At 34.6% G+C, this 14,913-nt stretch overlaps 3 protein-coding genes across 11 annotated transcripts in view; 2 read left to right on the forward strand and 1 right to left on the reverse strand.

Moving 5' to 3' along the window:
* The window catches only part of LOC137708561 (uncharacterized), a 48,878-nt gene that overhangs the window by 16,534 nt on the left and 17,431 nt on the right, over positions 1-14,913 (forward strand). The gene's annotated exons all lie outside the window — the stretch shown is intronic.
* Positions 1-14,913, forward strand: part of LOC137708562 (serine/threonine-protein kinase SRK2D-like) — a 52,779-nt gene that overhangs the window by 12,194 nt on the left and 25,672 nt on the right. The gene's annotated exons all lie outside the window — the stretch shown is intronic.
* Positions 12,693-13,662, reverse strand: LOC137707630 (DEAD-box ATP-dependent RNA helicase 24-like). The gene is made up of 3 exons (XM_068446545.1): positions 13,563-13,662; positions 13,050-13,449; positions 12,693-12,959 (listed from the first exon to the last, which is right to left on the reverse strand). The coding sequence occupies exons 1-3, from the start codon at positions 13,660-13,662 to the stop codon at positions 12,908-12,910; spliced, it is 552 nt and encodes a 183-aa protein (XP_068302646.1). The 3' UTR covers positions 12,693-12,907.

Raw genomic sequence — 14,913 nt, forward strand, 5'->3', positions numbered from 1 at the left:
ATGTGATCTCCAAGCATATACAAACAATTTTAACGGTTTGGATCGTTGAAATTAGTTTTGGAGAATTCGTAAAACGATAGATTGACTAACGCTTAGAGTTTATTTATACTTTTATTAAGTATAACATAAGATTTTGTGGTATCCACTTGTGTAAATATTTTAAATTGAAGATCGAATTCATTCATTGTATTCATATAGGGTCAAGGAGTGTAGTTATAAAAAATCATCAAAATCGGAGTTAAAATAACCGTTAAATCGTGATTTTTCGTTTATAACCGTTGAAAAGCTTTGTCCCGTTACTTGATCTCTGAATGTTTTTTTTTTGTGATTTTTTGCTGATGTGATCTCCAAGCATATACAAACAATTTTGACGGTTTGGATCGTTGAAATTAGTTTTGGAGAATTCGTAAAACGATAGATTGACTAACACTTAGAGTTTATTTATACTTTTATTAAGTATAACATAAGATTTTGTGGTATCCACTTGTGTAAATATTTTAAATTGAAGATCGAATTCATTCATTGTATTCATATAGGGTCAAGGAGTGTAGTTATAAAAAATCATCAAAATCGGAGTTAAAATAACCGTTAAATCGTGATTTTTCGTTTATAACCGTTGAAAAGCTTTGTCCCGTTACTTGATCTCTGAATGTTTTTTTTTTGTGATTTTTTGCTGATGTGATCTCCAAGCATATACAAACAATTTTGACGGTTTGGATCGTTGAAATTAGTTTTGGAGAATTCGTAAAACGATAGATTGACTAACACTTAGAGTTTATTTATACTTTTATTAAGTATAACATAAGATTTTGTGGTATCCACTTGTGTAAATATTTTAAATTGAATATCGAATTCATTCATTGTATTCATATAGGGTCAAGGAGTGTAGTTATAAAAAATCATCAAAATCGGAGTTAAAATAACCGTTAAATCGTGATTTTTCATTTATAACCGTTGAAAAGCTTTGTCCCGTTTACTTGATCTCTGAATGTTTTTTTTTTGTGATTTTTTGCTGATGTGATCTCCAAGCATATACAAACAATTTTGACGGTTTGGATCATTGAAATTAGTTTTGGAGAATTCGTAAAACGATAGATTGACTAACACTTAGAGTTTATTTATACTTAGATTCACCACTTCTATTAATTTTCATTTTTCCCTCTCTTTTTTGTTTCCTTTTCAACTTTTTCTTATCATTTTCACTTTTCCCTCCAACATCTTTCCCTAATTGAATTCCCTCACTTTTTTGTTTTATTTTCAACTTTTCTTAACATTTTCATTTTCCCTCCATTTTTTTTTCAAAAAGGGCGGCAAGTTGGCAAATGGCAATGGCAAGAAATTGATTATTGAAATTCGAGAATGGAAACAAATCACATATGAGTCCTGACGCATCAAATTTCAATGGATGCAAAATCATGCAAATATGCAATGCATGATCATGCATATTAAATTATTAATTAATAATTATTATAGTTTTTATAAAATTTAATATATATATATATATATATAATTAGTATAGATAGACTTAATATTTTGGGGGTATAATTATTATAGTATATATAATTATTATAATTATTATAAATTTTATAGTTAATTTAATATATATATATATATTTATTATAATTTTTAGGGGTATAAAATTGTAAAATTAATGTATATAATTATTACAGTATTTTTTGAGGGTTATAAAATTATAAAAATAATATTCTGCTTATCGTGTATCGTGTTTACCCACGTGTATACCCGACCCAACCCGTTATCTTAACAGGTGCTTATCGGGTTACACGATAAGACCCGATTCGTTATCGTGTCGACCCAAACACCTGTTAATTTCGTGTCGTGTCGTGTCGGGTTATCGGGTCGTGTCAGAAATTGCCAGGTCTAGTAAAAAGAAAGAAAACAAACGAAAAATTCAAATTTTTTTTATTTTTAATGAAAAGTTCTTTTTAAAGGTATATTAAATAGTACCAAGTAAAAGTAAAAATATAATTTTTCGTTAGAAGTGAACAATATCAAAAATGTTTTGTTAAAATTTCCTAAAAATAATGAGTGTGATCTTTTGGCAGAGAGAGCAATATGTGGCCGAAAGAAGAAAAGAAAAAGAGGGATTAGCATCTAAGGATGAGAATATCATGACCAAGAAGTGTGGGTCGTTAGATGAAAATTCAACGGCTACAAACAGAATGATCCCTTTAAAGTTATAATAATTATAACCGTTAGATTTTCATCCAACGGTTCACATTTCTTGATCATGAAGATCCTCATCCTTAGATCAGGAGAGGATCTTATCCCCGAGGACAGTAATCATGATGTGTTGTTTGAGAAGGAAAGCAGAGGGCACGGGCGTGCTGGTCGGCTCCTCTTTGCACATGGGCTTGTGCTTTTGGCAGAGAGTAAAGAATTGGGAAAAAGGTTGGTTGGCAGTAGCAGAAGCATAAGCAGCCGAGAGTTTTGTTTTGTTTTTTGTTTTTTACCTCCAGGATCTTTTCCGGATTCATTTTCTAAGGATCATGCAGTCATGTACGTTTATTTTATATCGTGCGATCAGTTTTCGTTAAATACTATTCATATTTGAATTTTAAATTTTAAATTTTAAATGATTTCTGACCACACGATATACGATGAATGAACACAATTGCGGGAACCTTAGGAAATGGATCCGGAGAGGATCCTGGTTCTTCTTTTACAGGGAGAACATTCGGCTCTCCCATTTGAAGAAAGTGCCGCTGCTTCTCCACATTTGTTAGTAATCGCTCAATCAAAGATAGTGGTGCTATGTTGTATAGTTTTTGGGAGAGGGATTTTGATATGTGTTTCTTCTTCTCCATTTGTTTTTTTTTTTTTTTTTTTTTACTTTTCTGTTCTTTTATTTTCTTTTACAGGGGGAACATTCGGCTCTCCCTTTTGAAGAAGTGCCGCTGCTTCTCCACATTTGTTAGTAATCACTCTGTTGATGCACAAAATCGGCGAGGATTTTGGTACAACAGAAAGTGTGAAGTTTGTGACCTTCGCTAGGTTGCTCTGGTCATTAGTGTGGATAAATATGTAAATGAATAGAGACAGGGAAGCAAATAACACAAGATGTACGTGGTTCACCCATATTGGCTACGTCCACGGAGTAGATGAGTTCTCATTAGTTGTGAAGGGTTTACACAAATACATAGGTTCAAGCTCTCTTTTTGTGAGTTCTAGTGAACAGTTTAGTACAAATGACATTCGAGATTATTGTGGGAGAATGATCCCCTTTTATAGAAGAGAGTTTCTAGCTTTGTTCTGACATTGACACGTGTCATGTTGTGATTGACCTCTGATATCGACACGTGTCGCGCTGTGATTGGCTTCTGATACCGACATGTGTCGTGTTGTGATTGGCCTCCTGGTTGGAGGAAAAGTCTTGTGGGTCCTTGATGGTATGCTGTTGACCGGTGCTTAGTAGTTTCGAGATTGGTCAAGTATGGTACAAACACACTCAATCAAAGATATTGGTGCTATGTTGTATAGTTTTTGGGAGAGGGATTTTGATATGTGTTTCTTCTTCTCCATTTGTTTTTTGTTTGTATGAGAGCTATTGGGTGTACGTGGGTTTGAGATTTGAGAATTAAACTCTATTTGTAATTTCCATCTTGTTATTAGTGGAATTTCCTAGCGAACTGGACGTAAGCTTACGCCGAATCAATATAAATTCTTGTGTCATTTGAATTATTTATCTTGTCATATTTTACCGTATTACCTTATTGATTTCATATTTGACGTTTCCGCACAACATCCCCGAAACTCAAAAATGCATGATAGGAACACCGGTGACAGGAGGAAGAAGAATCTCGGAAAGCATTCATCTAGAGAAACTCTCTGCTTCTTGGTCCTTGCAATGAATGAATGCAGGGCAAGCATACGCAAAGGCAAGGACAATTATTTGCAGTTTCTGAGAGGGACAAGTAGGACAAGACATAATATTATATATGAAGAGGAAGGTTCCCATTAGCCACCAGGCACTCCGCACTTATTGACGAGGAAGTTTCCTTGTAAGTGAATGGGATGTTGACGATAATATAGAATTTGGGAGCAGTTTGACTATCAGTTTTTGTGGAGAATCCCGCACTAGCAGTTCTTTGATGAAACTAAGACAAAAAAATGTTTGGAGGTGTACATAAACCTTCTCTCTCACACACACACACACGTTATGTTTTCTTCCATTACTTTGAAAAGAAAAAAAAAAGAAAAAAAAAATCACACAAGTTCAGTTTTTTAAGCATAAAAGTTCAACTTAAGCTACTTGTTAATGGAATAGGATCCTTTCCAAATTATCTTATGGGAATCCGGATGATCAATCAATCATGTTCGTTTATCGTAGATAGTTCGTGTAGAAATCATTTTAAAATTTTAATTTAAAATTATAAATAGTACATATCGAAAAATGAGCACAGGATGTATGATAAACAGATACGATTAATTGATATCCGAATTCTCATAAAGAATATCCGAGGAGGATCCTTGTCCCTTGTTAATACCCACATTATGTTTTTTTTTTTATCAACCCACATTATGTTTTAATTTCTACAAAAGTAAATTTACCAAATTATCCCTAACTATCATTGTACAATATTACAGCATGAACGTGGATGATGAAGGTTGAAGAATCAATGATGATATACATTACGGTCAATGCACATTACCTCACTTCTTTAATTTAATTTTGGGTAATGTTAAGGAGAATAAAAATTTTAAATTAGATTTACAAACTAAATGATGTAGTTGTAGATGATTGGATTATTGATTAAGTGTCAACTAACGTGCTTATTTTTTATTAGTGACACATCATTTGGTTTGCAAATTTGGTTTAAAATTTAATCTCTCTAGTATTATCCTTCCATTTTTGTTTATATTGTAACCCGCATGCTTTATCTTCTGTGGGGCAGTCTTCTTCTAATCCGATAGCGTGGCACATCGTTCACTGCTAGCAAAAGCTCGTTCATCTTAGTTATGGGATTTTGCCAGCTCTCCTTGCTCTTTGTATGATTGACTACAACAACAATTACCTAAAGACACCATTAAAAGAGCATTAAAGAGCGAAAATGTATGTTAAGCATACAATAGTAAGAGTCGGTTAATTGTTCGACAAACTGCTTGACAGAATAAATTAGAAATGTTTTTTGGCTGTGCAGACTATTATTGGGATGAATTGAGGATAAATTTGCCACTACATAACTGTGCCCCAATTATATACTTGAACCAAATTTCAGACTTTCCTTTTTCTTTAGGAGATGCTTTTCTGACTACTAAGTTATGCTTACTTGATTATAATTTGCTTTACCATTATTATATTACCAAAAGAAGTGCTTTTTAATTTTACCATGGTAGCTTTTGTAAAACAGCCATCAATACTATCACACGTCGCACGCACGCTGTGATGAGAATGGTCGAAGTAGACAAATGGAAATAAAAGGTAGTGAATTATATCATGCATAAGTAGGGTTACAAATTAACTTACAAACAAATATGAGTGCAAAATGGAGATCTCTTACTTTGATATATATATATATATATATATATATATATATATATATATATCGACCCCTTTCTATATTGTGGATTATGTATAATCTAGGACATACATATTCTCAAGCTAGCTAGCTAGAACCCTAGAAGAAAAAAGACAAATGATGAAACCCTAATGGAAATTTGAAGGTTACGTGTTCATTCTTTTTCTAAAAACTTAAAGGAGCTAGGTTATATATACATATGGTCTGCTAGACAACAATATTGCTTTCGTGATGTATAAACCAGTCGACCACAACCACAAGAATGGTTTTATCAGTCGGTTTAGTTGGTCCAAAGTTGCTTTAGTTTTCAAAGTTCAAAAGCTTGCAAGTTGGTATGATTATCGTGTTTCCCTTTTCACTATTTAATTAGGAACTCCGCATATATACAATTAACTTGACAAAGACCACGCATCGATTTTTCTTTCCTTGCAAGAATCGAAGTCACCAATACCGCTAACTCATTGACCTCCTCAGTTTCTCTGCATGAATATATGAACGCATTGAACTTATGCATGCATGCATGCAGCTTTCGGTCACCGGAGTGGGATCTATATTTAAATTTAATTTTTAATATGATGAACATGATCAATTGCTAAGCAACTTTATTAAGGACTTTAATTAAGGTCGTTAAAGAGCATGGTTTTTTTTTTCCTCTTTGTTCCTTTGTGTATGTGAAAATATTCAAAGCTACATACATACATACATGTGTGTGTGTGTGTGTGTGTGTGTGTGTATAGATATATTCGTGGGGTTTGTGCTTGATATGGTGTGGTGTGGGAGAAGACCTATTGATTTGTGTGATGATAATAATGGCGGGAAGGGTGATGTGTGTGGTAGTGATTGAATTGGTAGTCGTATGGGATGCAGACAAAGGAGGCCCCTCCTCTAAAGTTAGCTGTTGAGATATCATACCTCCGTTTTACATATCCTATTCAATCCGAAAATAATTTTGCTTTCACTTCATATATAAGATAATTGCTATGTGAAAAGAGATTAACTTGTACTAGAGCGCGTGCAGAAGACATTTTTTGAATCACAGCATGCTACGCGTGACTTACACTTTTTAAATGTATTTACATGCGTAAATTGACAAAAGGAACGTCAAATATTTGAAGTAAATGAATAATCTTAGATCATACTAGAAGAAACCCCTCATAAACCAATTAAAGCAGCTGAATTCCCATAATAAAATTGGTCTTTATAGAATTTACATTAAGAATAAAGAAAATAATATTTAATAAACAATTAATTGAATCACATTATTGCTAGCCCATTATGAGGCTAAGCCCACCCCCTCCCCCTTAATGTAGATAATATCGTTTCTTAAAAAAAAAAAAAACAATTATTTGACAACTAATTTAATCACATTATTATCCACATACGAAAAATCTTTTTTTATATCCCGCATTACACGCCTCTTAAGATGTTTCGAACGTATTTAAAAATAGAAAAAATTAATATTTAATAAACAACTGATTAAATCACATTATTGCTAACCTATTGTGAGGTTAAGCCAAAACTCCTCCCCTTAGTGTAGATAATATCGTTTGTTAAAAAAAAAAAAAAACAATCATTTGACAACTAATTTAATCACATTATTATCCGCATGCGAAAGACCTTTTTTATAACCGGCATTACACGCCTCTTAAGTTGTTTTGAACGTGTTTTAAAATGGAGAAATTGAATCATATAATTGCTAGCATATTGTGAGATACTAACTATTAAAAAAAAAATCAGAAAAAAAAACTAATTAAAATGATGAAGGCATTTTTTGAATCACGGCGTGCTACGTGCGACTTACACATTTTAAATGTATTTATATGCGTAAGTTGACAAAAGAAAAGTCAAATATTTGAAGTAAATGAATAATCTTAGATCATGCTAGAAGAAACCCCTCAACCAATTAAAGCAGCTAAATTCACATAATAAATTCGATCTCTAAAGAATTTACATTAAGAATAGAGAAAATAATATTTAATAAATAATTGGTTGAATCACATTATTACTAGCACATTGTGAGGCTAAGCCCACTTCTCTCCCCCATAGTGTAGATGATATCGCTTGTTAAAAAAAAAAAATTATTTGACAACTAATTTAATCACATTATTATCCACGTGTGAAAGGCCTTTTTTATAACCGGCATTACACGCCTCTTAAGATGTTTTGAACGTGTTTAAAATAGGGAAAATAATATTTAATAAAGAATTGATTGAATCACATTATTGCTAGCCTGTTGTGAGGCTAAATGTGACAGCCCGTTCCGGATTATTCGTACCGTAGGGGTGAAATGTCGGTTTTACCCTTAGTAGTTATGTTTCGTTGTGTGGTTGTTTTAGGGGTTTTGGTTGGTTGCATTTTGACCACACACACACACCCATACTCTCATCCTTATCTTCTGCCCTACCCCGTGTCTCTCTCTTTTTCCCTTCTTCTTCTTCGTACGGACAAGACCAAATCCTTTGAAAACGTTGTAGATCGTGGTGGAGAATTAGACCATTGTGTTTGTGAGGTTCATACAAGTTCAACCATACCTATTTCAGGTAAGGAATCCTACAATTTCACGTCGAACTCGAGATCCCCAATTTGGTCACTGTTCATGCACACGTGAATTGTTGTGTTTCAGGGAATTTGAAGCTTGTAGGAAGCTTGGTGAGGTCCTTAGGAAGCTCGGGGTGGTTCGTTTGAAGGATTTGGACGTCGGGATCGTGAGTTGCAGGTTTGGCCGGATTTTTTGAAGTTTTCCGACGAGATTTCATGAATTTCAGGGCTTGAAAGTGGTAAGGTTTTGTTCTACTAGTTGTAAGCTTCATTTTGGTACCAATTTTATGAAATTTGGTTGAAAAACGAGTGAGAAACAAAGGTTTGAAGTTTTTCCGATTTTTCGGCGACGGCGATGGCACCGGAGGTGTGCCGGAGAAGATGACGGAATATTCCGTCAGTTTGGACGAAATATTCCTAACAGCGTTAGGTCACCGGAGAAGATGACGGAATATTCCGTCAGTTTGGACGAAATATTCCTAACAGCGTTAGGTTAACTTTAACGGAATCTATTAGTTTTAACGGAATATTCCTGACGGCGTTAACTGACGCCGTCAGCCTGCTTGGCATGTGGCCACGCGTGGCCGGCATGTAGGGGGTCAGAAAATTATTTTAAAAATATAGGGATGTTCATGAGGTTGAGTAGATCACGTTGGTGTATTCATACACCCCATTTGAGTATTGTATGAGAAGTTGTTACCTAGTTTTGGTTATGTGCTTTAAATTAACGTTTTTATAGTTGTTTCGCATATAGGTGAGACATATCCCAAGGACGAGCGCAGTTCCTCGAGGTAAGGGGGTTACGACCCTTCTACATACTAGTGAATGAGTTTTTGGTTTTCCGTATATACCTATATACTTGTGATTTTCCCAGAAAATGAAATGAAATGTTTATATGTTTTAAATGCCATGCATTGCGTTTGCTTATTTATTTATGCATTAGTGGTTGCATATATGTATGTTTGGTGCTGTGGACGCATAGGTAAGTGCCAGGTAAGTTATGGTTTATGTTTGTGATTAGTAGTGATGTATGATGCCTAGAGAGCTCATAACCTGCACCCCCGGTGTTAGTGCTCTCGCCTAGAGTAGGGCATAGTTAGGTGCACACACACTCATCTTGGATCCAAGTTAGGTGCACAGTTCTGTCGTACAGACCACTATAGGTGGTTCCGACTCGTAGGTGACCCGCGATTATTCGCCCAATATTCACGTGATCGTAGCACTTGAGCGTACTTATTTACACCCAGTCCTGTCGTACAGACCACTTTAAGTGGTTCCAACTCGTGTGCAAGTATAGTTAGTGAGTTGAAGATTTGAGCTCTAGATTCAGTCGTACAGGTCACGTTAGGTGACTCCGGCTGACAGATTACATTGCATTGATTGACATTACCTGGTTTACTTACATTTTATGTAGAGGCACTCGGCATGGCTTATTTCTGAGCATATTTTGTATATGTGTATATTCTATTTTCTGGGAAACTATACAAGTTTTACAGTGAGGGGTTAGAACTTTGTTAATGAAATGATTTTGAAAAGCTTTGTTTTTACCCACTCACACTTTCTGTTTTGCGCCCCTCCAGGTTCTAGTTTGGATTGCTCTTTTGGTGGCTCTCGAGGAATTCACGGCATATCTGACAAATTATCACCAGTGTAGGACCCCTTCTGGGTGTGTTTTAGTTGGTGTTGTTCCCGTGGACTGCACTAGGTTTTCTGTGCTCTGAATATTGTTTTTCACACTTACGCTTGCACATGTATGTTAACTATCCTGTGTGTAGCTTGGTTTTTATTTGTTCGTACTTTTATTATTATTCTTAGTGTAGATAATATTGTTAGCTCATTGTGAGGCTAAGCTCACCCCTCCTCCTTAGTGTAGATAATATCGTTTATTTAAAAAAAAAATCATTTGATAACTAATTTAATCACATTATTATCCGCGTGCAAAAGACTTTTTTTTTTATAACCGGCATTACACGTCTCTTAAGATATTTTGAATGTGTTTAAAATAAAGAAAATAATATTTAATAAACAGTTGATTGAATCCCATTATTGTTAGCACATTGTAAAGTTAAGCCCACCCCTTTAGTGTAGATAATATCATTTGTTAAAAAAAAAAAAACAATCATTTGATAACTAATTTAATCACATTATTATTATTATTATCCGCATGCGAATGACCATTTTTATAACCGGCATTACACGGCTCTTGAGATGTTTTGAACGTGTTTAAAAATAGAGAAATTAAATCACATTATTGCTAGCATATTGTGAAGTATTAATTAAAAAAACATAAAAAAGATTAATTATTTAAAAAATACTGTTAAAATGTCGAAAATGCCCCTATCTTATTTGATGAATTATTTTGGGATGCCTTTGAAATTTTTTTGTCTTGGGGGCATTTTTGTCCAACTATTTTTGTTGAGGCTTGTTGACATCAAAATCATTATTCACCTTTTCCATTCTCTTTATATATAGAGAGGATATAAAGTGATGAAACATTCAAAATACCATAAATTATCCATGAAAACTTCAAAATTTACAATTAAATTGTCTATATATATAAAGCGGGAGACCTTAAATTGTGAAGCATTCTAAATGTAAATACCATAAATTGTCATTGAAAACTTCAAAATTTACAATTAAATTAAGTAAATTATATTTTACACTCTCAAGTTTGAGTGTAATTGTAACCTTATACAACATTTTTAGAGCATTTCAATCTTATACATAAAATTGTATTTTGTAGCAATTTCATAGCTCCGTTAGTCAAACCGTTAATTTGACATTTTTTTTTTGTCAAATGTTAATTTGACTTTCGGGTTTAGGGTATTTTTTGGGGCAAGTGGCTTGACATGAAGGAGTCAAATTACAAAGAAGGTTGGTCTACAGGACTAGTTCCGCATGACACGGTGGTTGTATGGAATGGGTGGTGGTGATGGAGAAAGAAGGTGGAGATGCGGGTGGTGTGCTTGGGTGGGAGAAGAGGGGGTGGGCCCCTTTTTACCTTGTTTATTATTTAGTTTTGTATTTAAATTGTTTTTATAATTAATTATTTGCATATGACACGTCGTTAAAATATGTGGTTAATGTATTTGTCACGTCATTATTTAACAGTAGATTGACGGTTCGATTAACCGATATGAAATTACAATAAAATACAAATTTGTGTATAAAATTGAAATATTTTAAAGATGTTTGAGGTTACAATTGCATTCAAATTTCACGGTGCAAATTGTAATTTACCCATGAAGTTTAATTGGCAGGTGTTTTATGATTGACGAATATATAAACAAAATGACTTTATTTTTTTTTTTTTTTTATAAATTGTAAAAAAATTTTCTAATTTAACATATAAAGATCAATTATCGCACGCATAAGTTTTGGCAAGCGGCTACTAAAACAAGAAAAATAAAGTACAGTAAATGATAGGGAGTTAAACCTTACCGTTTATGAGTTGGAAGATTCTTAGTAGCCACCAAGACACTCCTCCACACTTCATTGACGAAGTTGTTTCCCATATGGATTAAGTCAAAGGGACGGTGAGGATAATATAGAATATGAGAACAGTTTGACAATTAGGGGAGAGTTTGACGATCAGCTCCCATGACGAAATTAAAAAAGAGAAATGCCAAGGAAAATCTATAGCAAATTCAGTCCATTCAATCTGTGATATCATTTTTTGTACATAATGTTTGACACGCGTTTTTGCACTACTTACTTGGTTATGTATTCAAACAATCTGAAACATTTATCACTTATTCTTTTTTTAAAGACTATGTTTACCAAAAGATCATCTAAATCTAATCAATTTCTTCATTACAAATGAATGTCTTAATGATTTTTATTTATATAACTTTTACAAAGATAATTTATGAATGATATTCTAAAATACACGCACTGAGTCCACTAAAGCGTGTGTTAAAAGGTCGGTTAAAAAAAAATAAAAATGGTGCAGCAATATCTAGCCTTTATTAAACAATGACTCACATCAAGATTGACCAATCTCCAAACTATCTTCTTTATTTCGTTTTTTTATTTATTTTTTTATTTTTTTTAATTTTTTTTTATCAATCTCCAAACTATCTAATCTTTCGACAATCCACGTTCAGAAAACAAGCATCCGCATTATTGTCAAGTGCAATGATTCAGAGAATACAAATCTGTAAAACATCCAACAAGGACTACAACCTTCAAAGCTAGTCTATAAAGAGGCCAATGCTCACAGCTCAGTGGTAAGGAAATACCAAAGAAAATGTCATACGGGAACGCATAATCTACATCAATACGCGAAGTGACGAGATTTAACTCTAACAGGGGATGCATATTTTATGGCAACATGAATTTACAAAACAGAGAAAAGTAATATGGACTCAGATTCTTCCCACTCGATGTGCAACAGCATGAAAAAGAAAAGAAGGTATGAATAATCTTGCAGAGTTTAATTTTGAAACCAAATGCGATAAACAAAAGAACCACAGGTTTGCTATGAATCACTACACAAGATATAAACGAACGAGACATGTTGGTCAAGATATTTTAGATCATCCACTATTTGCGCAGCAAGTCAATCAAGTTTAGAAAATTATCTTCTATTTTTTGAAACTTAAAAAACATAGCGACAAAGAAAGTGACCAAATTTAATGATCTGGTGGTTGAAGCCAATTTCAACGTATGGAACGAAAGGTACAAGCATACATAATTAGGAACCCAACTAAAGATAAATAAGTAAACTTACCAAGATCAACAATAATACAGGCATATCAGGAGTTGATCTATAACAAAAACAAAACTTGTCATTCATGATGTGAGAGTGGTGTAGTTCAACTGTACAATTAACAGTCCCAACCGGAGCGCCTCCGCCTTTCTCTAGGTTTCTCTCTAGAACTGCAATAGACACAACAAATGAAACCGATCAGCACCAACAAATACATAAAAGGACATTAAAAATTCCAAATGAGCACCAGTTTTATCAACCTTTCAGAGGGTTTCTGACTTGAATTTTCTCCATTGTTCTGAGCACCAGTTTTATTTATCACTGATGTAGGAGGAGGAGGAGTAATTGTACTGGTTGTCTGAGTTCTATATACATCCCCACCGATTGAACCACCGGATACAAATCCTCGTAATGCCGGTCTGTTGGGCACACTAGAGCTGTTACCTGAACCTTGACTTGGAGAGTTAGATGAAGCGGCAACAAATTTAGTCTTGAACTGAGACATCATTCCTGTCCTCTGAGGAGTTACTGCAGCAGATTGACTAGGAACAGTATTCGATGAAGAACTATTGGACTCCGTATAATATCCAATACCCAGACCAAAATCCACCCCACGCACACCTCGACCACCGCCACCCCTCCCCCTACCTTTCTTTCCACCTGCAGAATCCATATAATATCATCATTTGAAAATCTAGAAAAAGGCTAATTTAAAATGTAATTGCAAAAGAATCTTACGAAAATTGAAATTTTAATATGATATAAGTTTATACCTCCTTTTCTTGAATCGCGTTTTGACCTGAATCTCCCATCCTGATAATAAACAAGGTAGATCCCATTAAAATAGAGCGTGTAAGATCTGAAATCTAACATCTCATGCTAACATCTAAAGCTATCAAACAAGAACCATAGTATTAAAAAGTAACAAAAGTTCCACAGACGAGATACTTGCACCCTAAATAATTATTAAGATGCACATCCATGTAGGAGATGGAGATCAATTGAAGAGGAAGTATTGTAGAGTATTTATGATGGATATGAAACAAAGCTAGAAGTAGCAAGCAAGCATTAAAAATCACAAGACTGCAAAATGATGCATGAGTGGCTCTCGTAGTGTAAAACTTCTAAACTAATGCATGTGCAACCATCTATCATGATAACCTGTGCAATTAAATAAGTACAAGCATATCAGGACTTGATCTATAACAAAAACAAAACTTGTCATTCATGATGTGAGAGTGGTGTAGTTCAACTGTACAATTAACAGTCCCAACCGGAAAGTTTCAGTCGAGTAAGCCACACCAAGTGCATGGCTCTTCGCGATCTCCTCCGATAATTTAACAGACAACACAACATCATCACTGAAGCATGAGACCACGTGAAATGTAAAGATCCGGCGAAATCCGACACCGAAAAAGAATAAGAAATAATACCTTGTCATATACCGGAATGAAGTAGTAACCATTGGGAGCACATTGTTGAAGAAATAATCCTTCAACAACCCATCAACTGTCTGAAGCTCAACCTAAAATCCCAAAATCAATTTGTTACTTGTTCAATATCCCGTATCTGGTTTAGATTAGTGACGAAAATGCAGTGAAATTTCAGGCACTAATTCCAAAAATTGTTTTACCGTGATGTGAGAATAATCCAATTTAGCATCGGTCGGCTTCCTGGCCTTGATCAGAGAAGAACTAGCCTGAGAGTTTACAGTGGCGATTACAGGCTCGATCAGGTAAAAGGGTAAAATTCATTAACTCTAACAGTGAAAAGGATGAAATCTTTTACCTCGACGAAGCCGCCGCAGCCTTGGATTGAGTCAGCGAAAGTGGTAGAGAGAGAAGAGATTGCGAGGAAGAAGAAGAAGAAGGCTGAGGCGTGGTCTTTGATGCCTCCCTAGTGTGTGGGTTTTTAGAGTTGCGAGACCTGTTCTTCTTGGATACAGAAGGTGTTTAGTTTCAGCCATTGAGATTGATCCAACGGTAATCAATTAAATTGCTCCAGGTATCAATAGGCAGCCGCTTGCTCGGTACCCCTTTTCCCTCCTTTCTTTCTCCACTCTTCTGCTGCAAAATCTCTCCTCATCCCTCTCACCTCTCCCTCTCTCTCTCACCTGTTCTTCTT

Source organism: Pyrus communis, chromosome 11 (genome assembly GCF_963583255.1).
Source record: "Pyrus communis chromosome 11, drPyrComm1.1, whole genome shotgun sequence".
Classification (NCBI taxonomy): Eukaryota; Viridiplantae; Streptophyta; class Magnoliopsida; order Rosales; family Rosaceae; genus Pyrus; species Pyrus communis.